A 20,410-nucleotide genomic window follows, 5' to 3' on the forward strand; every position below is an offset into this window, starting at 1 on the left:
AGTCTATGGCACAGTGTTGGTTTTGACAGCAAATTTAGATTTTTTTTTTGTCATTTTTTGTCACCTGGAATGTTTTAGTGTTAAGTAAATATCATAACATTTGAGTTGACTTGAATCTACAGTTGATTTAGTTGACTAAAATGTGTTCTGGTGGGCCTTGATGCCATAGCCGGGCCATAGCCACTTGCCCAAATGTGCCATAATGTGCTGACCTCATCACATTTGTGATGACGGCTATGGCCATTTTTAGCCCAAGGAGTGTATTTCGTGAAAAACTAATGCTTGGAATGGATTCAGAATCATGAAAACCCCCTAGTTTGACACGTCGCGTGCTACTTAAAGCATGATGAAATGTAGAACATTTTTGCCTTATAATGGTTGTTGATGGTACCCCAACTTTCAGCAGCTGTCAAAAATTCCCCTAGGGTGGTTGAATAGAAACCAATGTGGGATATGCTAGTAGACACCTTTACAAACACATTGGCAAAGAAAATTCTTGGTAAGAAATATATTCCCAGATTTTATTAACATCCCCTGGCTACGGGGCTGCTCCTGGGGCTCTTTTGGGGCGGATAGATGAAGTCCCTCCCATGTCATTTGCTGCACTAGTGAGAATTAGTTGCAACGATTCAGGCAGTGGGAAACGTTTTGGTTGCACCGTTCTTTAGGCGTTACATTTAACTTTTGAGCAGTCTGCAGCTACAGCGGGTAGCCCCGTCTGCTACGAAACACTGTTGCACAATGTCTCATTGTGGAAATTAAAATAATGACATAACAACGAATCCTGCAACACATTGGCAGAGTGTCGAGTGTGTGTGCAACGCTGTTAGTATGCGCACGCGTGTACAGCGCTGTGAGTGTGTGTGTGTGCACGTGTGTGCATGTGAAATCCATGGTGGTCTAACTCTAAACTTCACTCAGTCCATGACTCCAGCAACATGGTGTCCCAGATATCTATTGATGGACGCGGCTCTGCCTAAAATACGCCAAGGGGAATTAGAAGCGTGTGTCAGTCTTTAGCCATTTTTAGAGGCCAGAGCAGTTTCTCCTTTGCAATGTCTCAACTATTTAGACGGGGTCTGGCAGCAATTACCTGCAGCCACCACGATTAGAGTGCAGAGGCCCTGCCAATGTCTGCTTGTGTGCTCTGCCCCACTTAATGTGTTTAATCTGTCTGCCAGTGGTGCACGGTGTGTGTGTGTGTGTGTGTGTGTGTGTGTGTGTGTGTGTGTGTGTGTGTGTACGTGTGTGACTGCACGTGTCTGCCTTCGTGCGCGTACACTCATGTCTACGATTATGGGTGTGGTGGTGGTGGTGGTGGTGTGTATGTACGTGCGTGTGTAAATATGTGTATGCCTGGCCCTGTGGTAGTGTATGTAATGTGTATAGGTATTCCTGTATGCTGAGAGAGGTCAGCAGCAGAGTGTCAGTGACAGATCTGGGGTAAGCCCAGTGAGGAGCTGTGCCATGTGCATTTAGAAGTGCAATAGCCACGGAACTCCCAACAACACTGAACCAGTGTGGACTCATCCCGTATGAAACAAAACCTTGTTACGGCGCGTCGACTCTATGAACCGCTAAGGGTGTATGAACTTGAAACAAGTGGGGTGTGAGGGTGTGTGGGTGTGTGGGTGTGTGCGCGGCTTCAAAAGAATGCATTAAAATACAACGATAAAGGGTGCAATAAGTGTATGAATAAAGTGTTATACAGTGGCTTCCTCGGAAATCCTACGAGCAGCTGGTTTGCTTTTGGACCGTGGCTCACTCACGTCACGTATTGCAGCGTGTGAGTCACAGTCAGCAGCGGGCTGAACATGCCAGAGCACCGGTATGGTGCTTCAACGCGGTGCCTCGGGGGCATCACACCCTGTGGTGAGAGCTGCAGTCTGCCTTGGAAAAGATTCAAAAAGTATCTGGACCTCTGTGAATGGGTTATGGCAGCATTCTTCGACAAGAAAGCCTTTTAGGAGATTGTGGTGTGTGTGTGTGTGTGTGTGTGTGTGTTCGTGCATGCATGCGTGGGAACAAACTTGCACAGAGCTGGAAAAAAAATGTAAAAAAGATACGGAAACTGTAAACATGGTCAAACTCTAGTTGACTGACCATGCTGTGTCTGAGGAGAAGGATGTCTGTTCTGTCATGATGAATATTTAGAGGGAGAGGGAGGAATCTATTATCTATCTCTCACGCACGCACACATCAATTCACACACACAGTCACACACACACACACACACACACACACACACACAGTACTGTACTGTACTGTACTGTATGTAGATGCAGTCACGCACACACGCCAGGCACAGATATACACACAGAAAAGGCTGAACAATATTAAAAAAATGTCCAGGGACAACCAAGCTATATCAATTCCCTACCATACACACAGAACAGAGAAATCATATTTCTTCTCGTTTCGGGGCATTTACCAACATTTTCATGTGTGCCTTTTTTGGTTATGCATAAGGTGAATGTGATTATAGTTTATTGATGTTTTTTTTGCGTCTTATAATGCCGTAAAGCCTGGGAAGTAAAAATGTAAAAATGCAGGACAAATGTTCCAAATGGGCAACATTTAAGACTGAACAGAAAGAATAAGGGTATGGGGGAATGAGAAACAACAGTAAATGTGATGTAACATGCAAGTTTTGATACGCAATGTCAATTTTATTTTTCCATGTTTGTACTATGTGTGTTGCTATTGTTTTCTTTGATTTTTGTTCCAAAATTAATACAAAACGTGACAAAAAAACCCAAAGAAAAATGCATTCAAAGCGTTTACGTACCTCAGCGCTCGGCTCAGCTTGTCGTAGTTCATCTGAGGCTTGCACTTGCGGGCGCCCCACAGCCGCGCCACCTCGTCGGGGTCCTTGATGACGAACTCGCCGTAGTCGCCCTGCCAGGCGATGACGTCGTGGTACTCCTCCTTCCGCAGCAGCTCCAGGATGAAGTGCCACAGCTGGATCTGCCGGGAGCCGGGGCTCGACTCGGGCTTGTAGGCCCAGTCTGGGAAGGCAAACCCTGGGTTGGTTAGAAAGAACGGAGACGGATGGGTGTCAGTTGATTCTGTACTCTACTCTGCACTGGTACTGATAATCTTATTGTTGTGGGGGGTGGATGTCCCTTTTGTCGCTTTTTTTTAGTTTTGCTCCAGGTTCGATTTCCGATCATTTGAGTTTGAGATATTTATATTTGTATATGCCACATATGCCATATTATCGCAATAGTACAATATCCAAAACCATAGACAATATTCAGTCTAATATCATGGATATAATATTGATACTAGGGATGCAAATGACACGATAGGCCTCGATTTCCTTCGATACGTGATCGGTTGGGGACAACCCTTATTAAATTAAACTGATTTTGGACGCTTACATTTACCTGGCGATAAAGCGACGTCATTATGTCTCAAAACAAGGCAGATCTTTCACTGCTGCTTCGCAGAAAAAGACATTCAAAAACGTAATATTTGAAAGATATTTAAAAAATTCGTGATACTGCGTTGTGATTGTCTGTCAGATTTTGTCATCCCACTCTTCCCAATGCAGGAGGCGGTGTGTGTGTGTTCATCTTTTTCACCACAGTGACGACGAGGGGTCGACTCGAGACCAAAATGTGTTTAAAGCAACCTCTATACTGCCTGCAGCTGACCGCCGACTCACCTCTGTTGCCAACAAGACTGTTGTGCTAAGAATAACCATACCCATATGCTGTATGTGGTACCGGGGGGTTATGGTAATTGATTAAAAAAAAAGAGTCCATGGTGAGACAGGCATGGCAGTGAAGGCCAAACAGAGACCAGGCCGTCTGCTGAACAACAGCAGGGGTCACAGACAGTAACGAGGCGTGGGACACGACAGCGATACCTTCTTAACCCATTCTGACCTGAGATCAGATTCATACGAGGTTTCCACGGGACACACACTGGTCTGATTAACCCATTCTGACCTGAGATCAGATTCTAAAAATGTCAGTCGTTCTTCGAATTTTTCAAAAATAGCAGACCTACAAGCTCGTATCGCGCCACTCGGTGGCGCGATATGAGCTTGTAGATCTGCTATTTTTCAATAGCTAAAGCATAACATGATGCCAACACCAAAATGGGTGCCCGGTCAGAATGGGTTAAACAACTTCCAATGTGACCAAACAAGACACACATCATCAGGCAGACTCTATTCCCCGACACTCACGGCCCTCCGCGCTGTTCCAAAGCCCCGACTGTTGGCTCTGTGCCTTTCAACTTTAAGACGTGATTACGGTTACGAGGAAGGAAAGCACCCGGGGCGGCTATTTGAAGCCGAGTCGCTTCTATCTATACGGCGAAGAGGATTACACAGGTGTCTGTACATGTGGGCCCCATGTCCTCTATATATCTAGCCATGACAGAGAGGTCCGTGGTGGGCCGAATCTGGATCACACTGGACAGAGAGAGGAGAGGAGAGAAGCCCCCGGGGCAGGAATAGAACGGGAGTCTCTCTCTCCTCCGTTCATACGTCACAGAGCTCTCCTTACAGGATGCCTCCTATGGCTTCTCCATCTGTCCTCGTCCACTTCACCTCCAAAGCAACGCAAACTAGGGATTTATTTATATATATAATGAACCGGTTGGATTCATGCAATTCAGCTGGATCAGAAAACAACGCTACAATAAGTCAACAGCACTGTGTGATGTACAAAATGACTCAACTGCTCAACACACTGCTCAACACATCAGCCATACACAAACTTTTCACTCCCATACAAGAGATTTCAGTCTTTCTTTGGACGGGTAAGCTGGATGCTCCGTTTCAAAGTGCCTTGCTAATTTCCTTGGTACTATCGCTGCATTATTACTAGACTACTATTCCCTGCAGATCAGACATACAGTACATGGGTCTCTGTGGGGGTAGTGGGTAGTCTGGGTACACCTATGTAAATGCGCAAGGACGTCGTGAGAGAACATCTTTTTGCAGTTTACAACTGAAAAATAACTTTGGATTTGACATTTTAAACTCATACAATTTTTCATATTGGTAAATTCCAAATATTAGTATTTGGAATAATATAAGTATTAATACGTGGCAACCCTTGGTGTCACACAACACCCACTTTTAGAAACCTTGTCCTACACTTCCTTAACTGCTTAACTGCGAAATCCTTCACATAAAATGCACCCTAAGCCCTATAGAGAAGTGTCGAGAAGTGTCTTTTCCTGATAAAGTGGTCATATACAGTATATATATAGTATTGTGGCCCATCGGTGGTAGTAGTCAGGCATTAGTGGGGCCAAATGAACAGTGTGTTCCCCTATTAATACTGGTAGAGTGCATACTATATACTAGCCCGGGCAGGTTCGTATCCGACCCAAGGCTCTCTTTACCACTCTCTCTCTCTCTCTCCTGCATGTCTTCACACTGTCGCTGTTGAATAAGGCAGTGGTTCCCATACTTTTTCGTGCCAAGGACCCCCAAATTGACACTAATGAGCCCGCAGACCCTCATTAGAAAATATATGCCAGGGACCCCCATAAGAGAAGATTTGTACGGCTCTAGCAGTGATTCTCGACCCGTGTAATTTCAAAGGACCCCTAGGGGTCCCCGGACCCCAGTTTGGGAACCACTGGAATAAAGGCTCAACAATAAAGGGCATAAAAAAAAGAAAAGAAAAAAACAATAACACAGAACTCAGTCACATGGGACATCAACCCACCACAGTAGCTTAGGAAACACACACACACACACACACACACACACACACACACACAGGCGTGCGCACACACCAGTCACTGGGACATCGACGCACCACAGTAGCTTAGGCCTCATTCACACATATCAGACGAACATGCTCTGTTCCATCCGTGTTTCACGGCCCGCCTCAATGCTTTTCCAACGGAACGGAGCATGTTCGCTGTTCGTCTGACGTGTGTGTACGGGGCCTTAGGAAACAAAACACACAGGCGTGCACACACACACAGGTCAAACCTGTCACACAGGAAGTCAGTGAGTGGTTGGTGTCAGCGGGGCCTCGTGTGGAAGAGCGGCGTCTATGAAAACCGCCTCTTTCCGCTTCTCCTGTCACTATTTCCTACAGATGGAGGTAAACATCATGGCCTCCTCTCTACTACACTCTCTCCATTCCACAGCCACCCACCTCGTCTGTCTGTCTGTCTCTCCCTCCCCAGGGCCCCGACGGAAACACCAGGCGGAAACACACACCGCGAGGGTGGAGGTATGTGACGTCTGTGTGAATTAGAGCTTACGCAGCAGTGTTGGTAAAAGACAAAGAGTTAACCCATTTGGACCCGAGGACACCTCCGTGTCGCCGTATAGCTTTTGACCACTTTAACCATTATTTTAAACTTTAGCCGTTGAAAAATAGCAGATCTAAAAGCTCGTAGTGCGGCACTGAGTGCCGCGGTACGAGCTTGTAGATCTGCCGTCTTTGAAAAATCTTACAATTGTGGCACAAATCTTTGAATATATATTCTTTCACAGCGGACGCTATTAACTCATCTCTTTGCTTCTGGGGGGTCCCTGGAACAACATATTTTCAGATGGGGGTCCGCGGCCAAATACAGATGATTCTGTGTAGGGGGTCCTTGACATGAAAAAGTTTGAGAACCACCGACACATAGAAACATAGATTTTTCAGAAAACTGTCAGGATTTAGAACACATTTGTATAGAATCTTTTGTCAGGTCTTAAACCCCATTTAGACCGTAGGAAGTGTGGAAACGTCATAGCTAATGCAACGAGGACGTGTACACACTTCAGCACCATACTCCTTGCTGTTCGCGCATGTTTACGGCTGTCGTATCTCCTAATGTTTACGGCTGTCGTATCTCCTAATCTAGGGAGCTCTCCGTGGTTTTGACCAGATGGATATACTAAGCTCTTCATTTCTGACTTCAACATGCCTCTCGTTCAAAATATGAACGCGAGGGATTATCGAGCGACTTTATCGTAATGATAGCGAGGTAAGCAAACAACATTATTCCTCCCGGCACTGATTGCGTTAATGGATTATGGCATGATTATTAAGCCATGTGTCGGTGGCGTGTGTGTTTTTCCAAATGTTACCCGCTTGTAAAAAATGTATGCGCAAGTATGTAAGAGCCAGGGAATATTGACTAATGAGTAACCCAGCACGCGTCACTGCACATTGTCACAAATGTAAAAGTGTGCATATTCTCTGTGCCAGTGTGTGGACAGAAAGCCATTAAGCAATGAGTAAGCCAATGTGCTCGAGTGTGCACACTCACAGTGCACATGCGTAGGGGCGTGCACATGTGTACCACCCACGTGCACACGCGTGTGTTCAACAACACTTTGACACACTTCATGTGCCAGGGAGCTAATCAACAGAGAATTAAGTAATGAGTAATCCAGTGTGTGTGTGTGTGTGGGGGTGCATATTTGTGTGTGCATGTTATCCGACAAACATTCTGTGGACACTTCATGAATCATCATCCAACAGGATGTGACACATCTGTGCAACACGGAGCTGTCAGGAGGACTGCTGGGTGAGGCCCAGATAGTCGGACAGAAATAGTGGAATATAGTACGGTATTGATTTTTTAACCCATTTAGGCCTGACCTCAAAATTAAAAAGAAAAAATCTTCTAAATCCTCTAGCAGTTACAATTGCCGTTTCGCATTGTAATGTTTTTCTCTTAAACAACAAACCATGGGACTATTTTCCGCCGTATTTTCCGCCGATCAAAGCTGCAAATACTTCGGCGTTATGCTCCAAAGGTAATAGATCGATCCCGGCAGCGTTTCCTGATATAATTCCTGATATCGGGGCCAATAATTATCGGGCAGCAAATTATTGTTAAACATTTTTCAGACGGGGAGTCCGCAGCAACATACATATCAATTTGGGGGTCCTTGACATGAAATGGTTCGGGAACTAACTGGAATAGTGATTCATCACACTTGTACAAACTACTGAAATGAAGGATGTGACTTTAAGCAGGGTCAGGGAGCCAACTTTCCGTGTCCACCAGCCACTGAGGCTGACGGATGCCAGAATTCACTTGCTTTACAAGCCGACTGCAGTGCAGCGGGACCCGTGACCCAGTCCTAGTAACCTGCCAACATGGCTGCTGAAATGTACACTTACTATTGAGGAGGCCACAGTCACAATTTACCAGCATTTGCCTCGGTGGATGTCAAGTATTTATATGCGGAGGGCTCGCAAAATCACCTTTGAATGATCAAAATTCTAATTTGCGACAAAAAGAACGTCAAGATACTGGGGCACTGTGGCACAGTCGGTAGTGCTGTCGCCTCACAGCTAGAAGGTCCAGGGTTCGATTCCCACTCGGGACGCTGTGGGCACTGGCGGCGTGTCCTCTCCTCCACGTCGTCAGTGCCCATACCCGAGGCGGGGTTGCCAAAGGGGCCTTTCTGTGTGGAGTTTGCATGTTCTCCCCGTCTCTCTAGGGTAGGTACCCTCACAAAAAACATGCAGTAATCCTGGCCACTAAACTGCCTCCCCCTGGCCAGCCGGGGCGCCTGGTGGAGGGGAAAGGAACTGGTTGGAATAACGTGTTCCTTCCACGCGCTACGTCCAACCAGGGAAACTCCCCCCTGTCGGGTGCAAAGGAGCAACTTGGACACTCAGGCATGAAGGAAGCATGAGTTCAAGTCCATTTCTTTCCCCAGGTTGGTGGAGGGTGTGTAGAGCCCAGGATCACATTAGATAATTGACACAGAGGCGAAAAATGTGTTTCAAAATCGTGGGATAAAAAATAAATTAAAAAAAAGGCATATACTGTATCTGCCGTGTCTGTCAAATAAAAATTCAAAACAGAGTTGCGAGCCCCCGCTTAGATTTTCACGGTTCCGTTTTAACAGTTTGGCTCAGCGCCAAGAACATTATTGTGTTCTTTTGAAAGTATACATTTGCAACCGTGGCAAATTACAAGTATTAGTCAGCGGTATAGCAAATAGCAATTATACGAGACTGTTCACTATAGACGGCAGAATCAGACACGCAGAACTGGACAAACAGGCAAATGGAGACGGATTGCATATCGACAGTTGCTGCCTAGATCCTATATACTCGGGGAGGATAACATGACCTGGGACCTCTGTGGACCTAAGGCAGGCGGCGGGGTGGGATGTACTCGCAGCACAACATGCATAAATACATCCAGTGTTTCTGCAAAGCCGTCACGTCCTCGGCGACAACAGAGGAAATGAAGCAGCGAAACATCTAAATATCAACAGATTACGTGGCGTGTAATACCACACAGCTCGGGCCTGTAAATAGATTTACTAGATGACAGACAGAGGAAAGTGAAGGAGCACTAGCTAGCCCCAGATAATCTCTGCCACGGCAGAGCGAAGCGCTCTACCATTTGGCTTCCCCGTTGCATAACACTTATAATAATGTCAATAGCACATCTGTCACTTCCCGCAGCACTCACTGAGGGTTTTGTGCTATGGTAAGCATCTATGAGGCTTTTATTTATATTTGTATGGACGGACATAAGCAATGCGTTTTAAATGACGTCACACATCCTCAGAGAAAAGCAATTGTACTGTATTCATGTTTTTCTTCGATCATAATTGGTTAAGGGCCACTTAACCCATTTTAGACCCGAGACCAGATTCTACACATGTCTTCTAAATCATGGCCGTTTTCAGAAAAACCTCCGTTTCTATGTCAGTGGTTCTCAAACTATTTCATGTCAAGGAGCCCCAGAATTATATGTAATTGGACCCCAACCCTCAAAATATGTTGTTCCAGGCACCCGCAGAAGCAAAGATTTGAGTGATATAAATTCAAAGATTTGCACCACATTTTTAAATAAAAATCAAAAATAGCAGATCTACAAGCTTGTGCACTTGGTGCCGCGCTATGAGCTTGTAGATCTGCTATTTTTCTATAGCTAAACTATAACATAATGCTTAAAACACCAAAAGGGGTTCCCGTCCAGAATGGGTTAAAACACATCGCATATAAAAAATAAAGTACGTCCTTCCACATCCATATAAATGAAAAATAAACCCATTATCTGAAAAAATAATATATATATATATTCCATTTGACAGGCCAAATTATCATCTTCAGTCAAAAGTCAAAGTCAAAGATTTGTCACACACGTTTACCGCAGTGAAATTTGTTTCCTGCATTTGACCCATTTCTTGGAACGGTGAGCCGCAGCCTTGGAGCGGTGAGCTGCAGCCTTGGAGCGGTGAGCTGCAGCCTTGGAGCGGTGAGCTGCAGCCTTCGAGCGGTGAGCTGCAGCCGTGCCGTGCTCAGGAATCATTGGATTAGTTGATTTGACCCCCCAATCCAACCCATTGATGCTGAGTGCCAAGCAGGGAGGCATTGGGTCCCATTTTTACAGTCTTTGGTATGACCCGGCCGGGAATCGAACCCCCAACCTCCCAGTTTCGGGGCAGACACTCTAACCACAAGATTATATTATATACATGGGATCGCTTTGGAATAGAATTATTAGAACTCTCGGAATGAGGACCCCTGCTCTATTACAATGGTTCCAAAACGTTTTAGCTCAAGACACAAAAGAGAAAAAATACATTATTCCCCGGAATACAAACTAATATAAATTTTAAAAAAAGAAATTAAATTGTTCATGAAATACTTTTTCAAAATGTTGGAATTGTTTCATTGATGAAAAGTTGACGACTTTTTCTGTTTGTTATTAAATTAAATATGTGTTTCAATATAGGAAATGATTTTTAAAAAAGGGATATTTACTCGCAACCCATAAACATCGGCCAACCAATGACACACACACCTCCCAGATACACTTTTGATAGGAGAGTGATTGCATCGAACTGCTCTGTCTGGGTCTGGTGACGAGTATCAACTTGGGGCTTGTGATCAGAGGCTCTCTTTCGCACAAAAAAAAAAACACACACACCCCCTTGTGACAAAACAGAGATAAAAACAAATCACAAAATCAGAGGTATGACGCCAGACCATGTCTGTCTCTCTCTCTGTGTGTGTGTGCGCGCGCACATGCATGGCATGCATACCACTGACTCTGTAATGATCACTTTGACTTTGGCAGGTGCCACAGAGGTCACCAGACACACGCACAGTCGCGCACGCACACACACACACACATACACACACGCACGCGCACAAACAAGCATTACATTTCAGGTCAATGAGTGAAATGGATCTGTGGCAGAGTCAGAGTGCGACGGGGACGGACTGGCCAGGCTGCTGTTTGAATAAAAGACACGAGACACATGACTCAACGCTACCATCTGTATCCTCAGCAACAGCAGCGTGTGTGTGTGCGTGCGTGTGTGCGCGCACGTGCATAGTGCTGCACAATTCTTGCACAAATGTGAATCTCGATTTTCCTCCACAAGAATTGAGATCACGATTCTCACACGATTCTCATTTTTACCATGAAAATATGTATTCAATTGTCTTTAGTCTGTAGTTGCTGGACATTTTACTACATTCACATGGAGCCAACTATACTGTGGCTTTAAACAGACAACATCAAAGTGGCTTGACTTAAACCTCTCTTAAAGTGTCTCTTGTAGCAAAGACATGAGTAAGAGAAATGAATCGGACAGACAACCAGTGCTGCACGATTCTTGCTCAAATTTAGAAATGAGTTCCCATGAGTTTCTGAATCTCAATCTCTCTTTTTTGATTAATTGTGCAGCACTGTGTGTGTGTGTGTGTGTGTGTGTTTGTGTGTGTGTGTGTGTGTGTGTGTGTTTTCTGGAGTGAGAAACTTGGTCAAACTTCCAGGTTCTGGCCGTCAAACCTCTGCTACATAAAAGAGAGGAGTGTGAGCCATGTGCGCTACACACTGCTGCACTGCCCCCCCCCCCTCCTCCACTGATCCTGTGTGTGTGTGTGTGTGTGTGTGTGTGTGTGTGTGTGTGTGTGTGTGCTACAGTGGGGATTATGCTAGAGGAATGCTGTGAGCTGGAGAGTTAGAACAGGTGTCTTTGTCCTTCCATCCTCCTCGGGCCCGCCGTGGGCCGAGCTGTCCTGTCACGCGCACGCACCCACACGCGCACCCACACACACACACACACACACACACACACACACACAATTATAAAACGTTCTAAGGAGAACTCTGGAATATGTGGAAGTCGGGTGTGAGAGTGTGTGTGTGTGTGTGTGTGTGAGTGCACTGTGCATGTATGAAGTTCTGAGTCAGGATCAGAATCAGTGCCAAAGAGAGAGGGGGGGGGGGGGGGGTCGAAGGAGAGAGAATGAGTAAAGAAGGATAGATGAGTGGGAGAAGGATAGAGAGAGAGAAAGAGAGAGAGGGGAGTCAACAGAGTATAACCTCACTCCCCCAACCCCCCCACTTAACCTCCATGACCTCAACTCCCTCTCTCTCCCTCTTTTCTCTCTCTCTCTCCCTCCTGGGGGAGACACCAGATAGCCATTACAACACACACACGCGCGCACGCACGCACACACACACACACACACACACACACACACACACACAAGCATCAATAATTTAGTGGATGGTGTGGAGGGTTGAGGGATCGAGGGTGCGTCTAATCTCTGCCGTGGGACACCCGAGTGAGGGAAGTGTGCCAACACTGTATTTGTGCGTGTGTGTGTGTGTGTGTGTGAGACTGTGTGTCCAGTGGGGGGCAGGTGGCATGAAAGCGGGAAGATGAGGAAGGGAGGGGGGGGGGGGGGGGTAGGGTGGCCGAGAACGGACTGAAAAAGAAAAGAGGGAAAGACGAGATGGGGTGAGCCTCATGACAAGAGGAGAGGGGCTAGAGTGGGGGGGGGGGGGGGGGGGGAGGAGAGAGAGAGAGAGGGGAAGGAAGAGGGTTTAGAGAGAGGGAGGGGGGGGGACTATGGTTGGAGTGGGACAAGGACAGAAGGAGAAAGAGACAATGGTTGGAGTGGGACAAGGAGACAGCGCGGGGTGGGGAGAGGATAAAGGGTGTGATGAGATCATAGCTCGTCTGCTAGTCTGTTGTCATGCGGGTCAGATTGCCCACGGCTCCCCCCCCCCCACTCCCTTGTATCCATCTTCCTCCCCCTCTTCCTCCCTCCCTCCCTCCCTCGCTGGGAAGTGCGGATGCCTGTTTTCCTCTGTGTGATCTCCGTGGCAGCCCCCACCATGCGGGAGCCCTGGGGAACACTGCTGCTATCCCCAGCTATGTGAAGACACTAAAACTAGAACGTCACACCTTTTCTTTACTTTTCTGGAAACCTGCGATGTGACAATAGACTCTGATTCTGACACTAACAATAATCTGGAAACTAAATAAAAAGACGAATGAATGACGCAAATGTGCCGTGAGCCGCGGTTTGGGCAGAGTTTTATAGTTTTTGTTCTTTGTTTTGTTCACAGCACAGTCAGAGATGTGGCTTCCATCTGGCTATACGCTGCCAACAAAAGACAATTGATATTGCACTGTATAGTTAAAATTGTTTGTAATGAATTGCATTTGTATGTGCTCTATACAATATGACCGGACGTGCTGTCAGTTTTCACATTTTCAAATATGGCTTCCATTTGAAAAACATTTGCACAGCCCTGCCCTTAGTGCGGATCCATTCTTAGTACGTATAGGATAGGCCGGCACTTAGAAGCATTTAGCTTCAGCCTACCCGTTTTGGCGTTCTAACTAAGTATTATGTTATACTTTAGCTATTGAAAAATAGCAGATCTACAAGCTCATAGCGTGCCACCGAGTGGCGCGCTCCGAGCTTGTATAGGTCTGCTATTTTTTTTAAATCGTGAAAATGTGGCACAAATCTTATATACCGTATATATATATATATATATATTCTTTCAGAAGACTTTTTTTTTATTTCGACGTCAGGCCTAAATGGGTTAACTATGTAAAAGTTAGCTTATGTTGATGCATGATTTTATTGATACTGGTGAAGATTAATAAAATGAACTAAAGCTAAACAACAAGAGTGGTGCCATGCCACTGCAGTGGGTGGTGGCCTGGGGGACCCGACGGTGTCCTGGGATCACCTCGGTGTGTTGCTCTCACATAGCAACATCCTCGTTGCAGGCAAACATTCTGAGGGGATCCCTGACCACGGCTGGTCACACGGTGTTGCCCAGGGCACTTCACACTGGCTAATAGAGGAGGAGAGTGGACGGGAGCTGATGGCCAAAGGAAGGACAAGTAAGGCAGGCAGGCGGAGAAATAGATGTGATGAAAGACAGACGGACGCAAACAGCAAGGTAGTCTCTCTCTCTCACACACACACACACACACACACACACACACACACGCACACACGCACACTGCAAGCACAGCACACACACACATGTGTGCACACACACACCCTTGTCTTTAGGACGCAAGCCTCCTCCAGACGAGTGACATCGCCTCAAGCGCCACGAGCAGGGAGAGAAAACACAGAAAGACAATAAGGAGGAGGTGGAGGAGGAGGAGTGAAGGATGGAGGGATGAAGAAAGGCTGGGCAGAGGGCAAGACAGAGGAAAAGAGAGGGGGGGGGGGGGGGGGAGAGGAGAAAGGGAAAAGAAGTATGAGTGGGGCAGGGTAATCGGAGACCATGTTCCCTTGCGCCACCGAAGAGAGAGACAGAGCGAGTGTGTCTGTGTGTGTGTGTGTGTGTGTGTCTCTGTGTGTGTGTAGTCTTCCCACAGATCCATTAAACATTCATTAGACCAATGCTACTGGGAGAGTACTGGGACAGCAGAGAGAGTGAGGGGAGACTGAAGGAGAAACAGGAGAGGGCGATTCGATGCGATGCACGGGAGAAAAGAGACACAGTGATCATGTGAAAACACTAGAGAATATAATGTGCTGGATTTCACTTTATTTGAGATTTTGTTTCCCCTCTTTATACAGTAACTTATTCTATTACAAGAACGACGAAACGTAAAGTAGATCTTTTCACTATTTCTAAAAAGTAATGAAGACAATTTTTGACAATATAATGACTGAAACGTGTTTAAAATCATGGAATACTCGCAAACAGACATGACCGCACCCCCCCCCCCCCCCCCCCCCCCCGTGATCTTTGTGATCTTTCACTTTTTTATTTTTTCATAGGTGGATTCAGACGTTCTATTAGGGAACGCTTTAATAGCCTCTTGATATGAACAGGGTCAAGGGTTGCCAGTTTGACTGAAACGCAGCTCAGGGGAAGATGCAAAGTGCTGTGGCTACAGATGGTGTGGGTGTGGGAACCTGCATGTGGGTTCAGCAGCACCGGGGTGGAATATCAACATCTCCCTCCCGGCCCAACAACGCGATATAGTACTAAATTCTGACAGTGGCAAGCAGGTCGAGTTTGTATATTAGCTGCACTGCATGTGAACTCCGGCGGGCCTATAACGTTTGTCACGGCCCACACAGTTCAGAAAGTCTTGTCAAATTAGCAAAGAAAAAGAAAATACAGACTTTACTTGAATTAATTGCTGTAAAAAATGGAAACGGGAGGAGTTCAAATGTCAATTAATTTAGAATGCATATCTCACACACTGAACACGCCGCTTTCAGAGATGCTATCCGTTTCAGATAATCTTGTCAAATTATAGTACACGGAATAATTCACGATTTCTGTAAAAGATAAACTAACTTTGCTGGTCTGATTCAGCTCAACAACAACACAAAAAAAACTCACCACACGTTAAACTAAGATGTCTCATTCCTTGAGCCATTTCCTTGAAACCCCAACTTAGCAACACGGTGAACAAAGAACTAAGCCACCAAAATAAGACAGAGAGAGAGAGAGAGATATAGAGAGAGAGACAGAGCATTATCAGTATTGCGTTAGAGAGGCCGACATGGTGTGTTTCCATGGGGACAGGACTCAGGGCTGCTGCTGTTGCATTGCGAGGGGGGGGGGGGTTAGTAACTTCTCTACGAGGAGGAAGACTCACTGCAGAAGAGGAAAACATAACTTCTCTGGCCTGATCACACTATTCCCTGCCTCATGCCTCGCCCCAGGGCAGGGAGGGGATCACACACACACACACACACACACACACACACACACACACACACACACACACACACACACACTCTTAAAACAGATGCCAGCATAACTTGGCTGCTCAACTATTCTTGGAGATTGTAATATACAGCATGTGCTACCGGTCATTCAAGACGAGCTACCATGTAACCCTGCAAGATATGCACACACACACACACACACACACACACACAGTGAGAGACAGCGAGACAAAGACACAGAGAGAGACAGAACAGAGTAGACACACGGATACGGAGCCAGAGAGACAGACACAGAGAGACAAAGAGAGGGAGAGAGCGAGACAGACCCAGAGTCAGAGAGAGAGACACAGACAGAGACAGAGGTGGGGGAGGGCTGTTGGCCTTGAAGGGGCCAAAAATAGCCCCCTGATACACACACACACACACTAGGGTTATTGTTCGACCGGGCGAGAGGTAGTGAAAAGAAGGGAGGGAGGGTGGAAGAGAGAGAGAGAGAGAGAGAGAGAGAGAGAGAGAGAGGAGAGAGAGGATTGATGAGAAGGAGTGGAGAGAAAGCAGGATGAGAGGAGAAGTGAAGAACAGGATGATGTAAGGCCAACATATCTCTGTCTCTCTCTCTCTGTGTCTCTCGCCGTCTCTCACTCTCTAGTGAGCAGTCTGAGGCCTTTTCCAGGAAATGGAAGGGGAGGAGTCTGAAAAAAAATGGGGAAAGGGAAAAAAAAAAAGAAAAAAAAGAGGGAAAAAAGCCGGCAGGCCCAGTGTCCAGGGGGCGGGGGGTGGGGAGGAGGGTGCAGTGTGTTGGAACAGGCTTACTGTAAATACTTTACACTGTTTGACGGACTGGAAGCTACACTGGAAGCCAAACATCACAACTCTGCTGCCGACTCTAGAGAAAAAAAACACTGTGGCTGAGTGCATTTTCACTTCAGGCCCGTCCTCCACTGAAGAGCATTTTCCCCCAAGTCTGACGGCTAGCCGACTGAGTCGGTACAGTGTCACCCATTTGTCAGAAGGCAAAAACAAACAAAGAGGATATTTATTCAAAACAAATATATAAGATTATCTAGAGCTAAGTAGCTTGAAAACGGGGGGGGGGGCTTGTATTATCACACACCAGAGATGTTTCTGAGTGAGGACCCAATGGTTTTTAGCAAGGGGCCCCATGGGGCCAGCTTAACACGGTGCATATGGGCCCCGTGTCAACACGCAACATGTACACATCACACAACAGCTTCACACGGGAGCCCCTGAGAAAATACACACTCGCATACAATTACACACACACCTAACCTTCATCTCACACACACACACACACACACACACACACACACATGCACGCACACGCACACCAAACCATCACATGGGAACTGAGACTGAAAGAGACAAAAGGTACAGAGTGAAATTTCTGTAAAGGATGACTGTACTGATCGTGTGTGTGTGTGTGTGTGTGTGTGTGTGTGTGTGTGTGTGTGTGTGTGTGTGTGTGTGTGTGTGTGTGTGCGCGTCTGTCGGGACAGTGTGTGGTCCCTGGAGGGCGTTAAGCGCAACAGAATAATATTGTGTCACTGAGAGAAGGGTCCTGATTTTCCCAGGGTGCTGCTGGGTATATTTACCCTCACCAAAGAAACAAAACACTCCTGAGACATTAGCCTCCCCAGTCCCCACACGCACGCACGCACGCACGCACGCACGCACGCACGCACGCACATGCATAAAATGGAGACAAAAGTACAAATAGCCAACTATAACTTTATCCTACAACTAATTGATCCCCACTGCAGTCAAAACTGCAGACTCACTCCCAATGTTCTGCCTTAATCTGTTGATGAATCTCTTCAGACTCTGCCTTTCCCCTGGGGCCCTTGCATCTCTTCAGACTCCTCCTCCACCCTGGGGCCCTTGCATCTCTTCAGACTCCTCCTCTGCCCTGGGGCCCTTGAACTTCACCCTCGCAGTAGGCCTTTCTTGCCACCTTCTTTCTTGATTGATGCTAGCTACTGTGCAGACTTATCTTGGTCATTAACTAGTCCCGTCACAATTATTACAGAATCGTCTAATGACAATTATTTGGTCGTAATAGTCATAATCGTTTCCACGTTGAAACATTTTCATACCGTAAAAAAAGATGAAATAGCACGACGATTTACAAGCTTGTACATCAGCTATTTCCGCAATTTAAAAAAAACTTTTGTTTCTTGTTTTCTTGCCCACAAATGTTAAAATTGTAAATGCTAAATGCCTAAAATTGCAAATGTTTAAACCATTCCCAAAAGTAGTAAAGTGTCCACAGACACCACTTAACACTTATCACACATCAATGCTTGCTAAATACACCTACTCGTACAGTACGGTACTTTCACACTACATTTTACTGGGGAGTGTGTGTGTGTGTGTGTGTGTGTGTGTGTGTGTGTGTGTGTGTGTGTGTGTGTGTGTGTGTGTGTGTGTGTGTGTGTGTGTGTGTGTGTGTGTGTGTGCACGCGCGCGCGCGTGCAAGGCGCATGCCGATTACAGTCGCAAATTTGCGAGTGGAACACAACCAATATCCACTTAAACCCTGCTTTGAATTTAAAGTTGCAACATGCTAATAAAATACATTTATACTGCACGGGTGGATTTCATAGAATGGAGAAGAGAGGAGGTCTGCTTCTATGAAAGGGACTAATGCGGAACAGTGATGCACACGCAGCGTAATTAGATTCATGCCATTTGGAGTGGTCAACATGTTGAAAGAATAATTTAATAATAAGCAAGAATAATCATGAAAATGCTTCAGTGTCAAGTCTTATTTTTACCCCTTCACTTTCAAAGACTGCGTTTTCTTTTTGTCTTGTCTTGAGCACGCATGTGCACTATAGCCTAGTAGAATAGTTCAGATTCATACCAGAACCAAAGTTCTATATCTATATCCAGAGGGACACGAGATAAAGCGTACTGAACAAATGTTTATAGATATATGTCTTTTACCAGCTAAGAGAATGATAGCATTGACCTGGAAGAGGCCAGACAAACCAAGTATTATTACACAGTGGTTCAGGGAATTGTCTTTATGTTTACCTTTGGAAAAGATTGCATACATTCTTAAGGACAAACAAGAAGTGTTTCAGGAGGTGTGGGGCCGTTTTATAAAATACATAGAGAACAATCATTTGTCACATTTAATGAAGAGGAGTAGTGCTGTTGTTTTTTGGGTTGTTTTTTTTTTGTTATTGTTGTAATCAGTAATTTTTTTGTATTGTCATTTGTGTGTAAAAAAAAAAAAGGAAAATAAATTCATTGTTGAAAAGAAAAGAAAATAATAGTTCAGATTCAGTGTGTGTGTGTGTGTGTGTGTGGGGCTAACTAACACACACATGCAACAGGCCAGGACAGGCGCCTGCTCTCCTGCTCTCTGTCAATCTGTCAGGTCGGTGTTAATGTACTCCCCGAACCAACAGCCTGGCTCACACTTCACCTCTGTTTCAACAATATACTGACTGCACTCCTACAGCTGACCCCGGGGACACTTGTTAAGTTGGACTGTTAATGTGTTAGCGTGTGTGTGTGTGTGTGTGTGTGTGTGCAAACTCAAGAGATGACTTCACTTTATGTGTGTCTAACCAGTCCAGGTGAACGGTAAAAGATTAGATATGTGTGCCTATGTGTGTGTGTGTATATGTGTGTGTGTGTGTGTGTGTGTGTGTGTGTATATATGTGTGTGTATATGTGTGTGTGTGTGTGTGTGTGTGTGTGTGTATATGTGTGTGTGTGTGTGTGTGTGTGTCTGACTGTGCGTCTGTGCGTGCGCGCGGTGGTGGCACTACAGTGGGAGGTGGTTTCCTGGAATGTGCCACTAGAGCGGGACAGGAAATCAGTGACTGTTATGCACCACAACAGGTCTGTTTCCTGTGCATGTGTGCGTTGTCTGTGCGCGCGTGTGTGCATGTGTGTGTGACAAAATCTGCCAGGTGTCAAAAGTGATGCAGGCCGAGTTATTTATCTGCAGATTTATTTTGAGCCGCAGTGGTTCAGGAGGAACCAAAAGGGTCTTGGGCAGTGGTTCCCCAAACCTTTTCATGTCAAGGACCCTCAAATTGACACTAATTAGCCTGGCACGGACTCCCCATTTGAAGAGATATGCCAAGATTTGTACGGCTCTAGCAGTCATTCGCAACCAGTTAAATGTCATGGACCCCCCAGTTTGACATGCATTAGTCTTAATAGTCTACGGACCCCCATTTAATGGCATTTCTATCTCTGGGACCCCCAATTTACATTGTAGAATCAATGTTAATTCAACTCTGAGAGTGTACAAAGGTTGTGTCACTCGTTTAACTTTGGTTAGGCACGTTCCATCACAGTGTGACTGTTAGGATATGCGCCACGCGCGTGCATGTACAGTAAGACGTACAGTAGACACATGCCTAGAGAGTGAAGACAGTGAATCACAGCGAGAGACTCAAAGACAGGAAGCGACAAGATACACAAAACCTGAAAAACAA

General features: G+C 45.9%; 1 protein-coding gene across 2 annotated transcripts in view; it reads right to left on the reverse strand.

Moving 5' to 3' along the window:
* erfl3 (Ets2 repressor factor like 3) overlaps positions 1-20,410 on the reverse strand; it is a 65,511-nt gene that overhangs the window by 17,875 nt on the left and 27,226 nt on the right. The window contains exon 2 of one of the 2 annotated variants that reach the window (XM_080768826.1): positions 2,789-3,008. In XM_080768826.1, coding sequence (XP_080624952.1) covers positions 2,789-3,008 — 220 coding nt within the window. Of the gene's footprint in view, positions 1-2,788; positions 3,024-20,410 lie in introns of both variants that reach the window. The other variant, XM_080768825.1, reaches the window with a different exon arrangement.

Source organism: Protomyctophum bolini (assembly GCF_963924005.1).
Source record: "Protomyctophum bolini genome assembly, chromosome: 7".
Classification (NCBI taxonomy): domain Eukaryota; kingdom Metazoa; phylum Chordata; class Actinopteri; order Myctophiformes; family Myctophidae; genus Protomyctophum; species Protomyctophum bolini.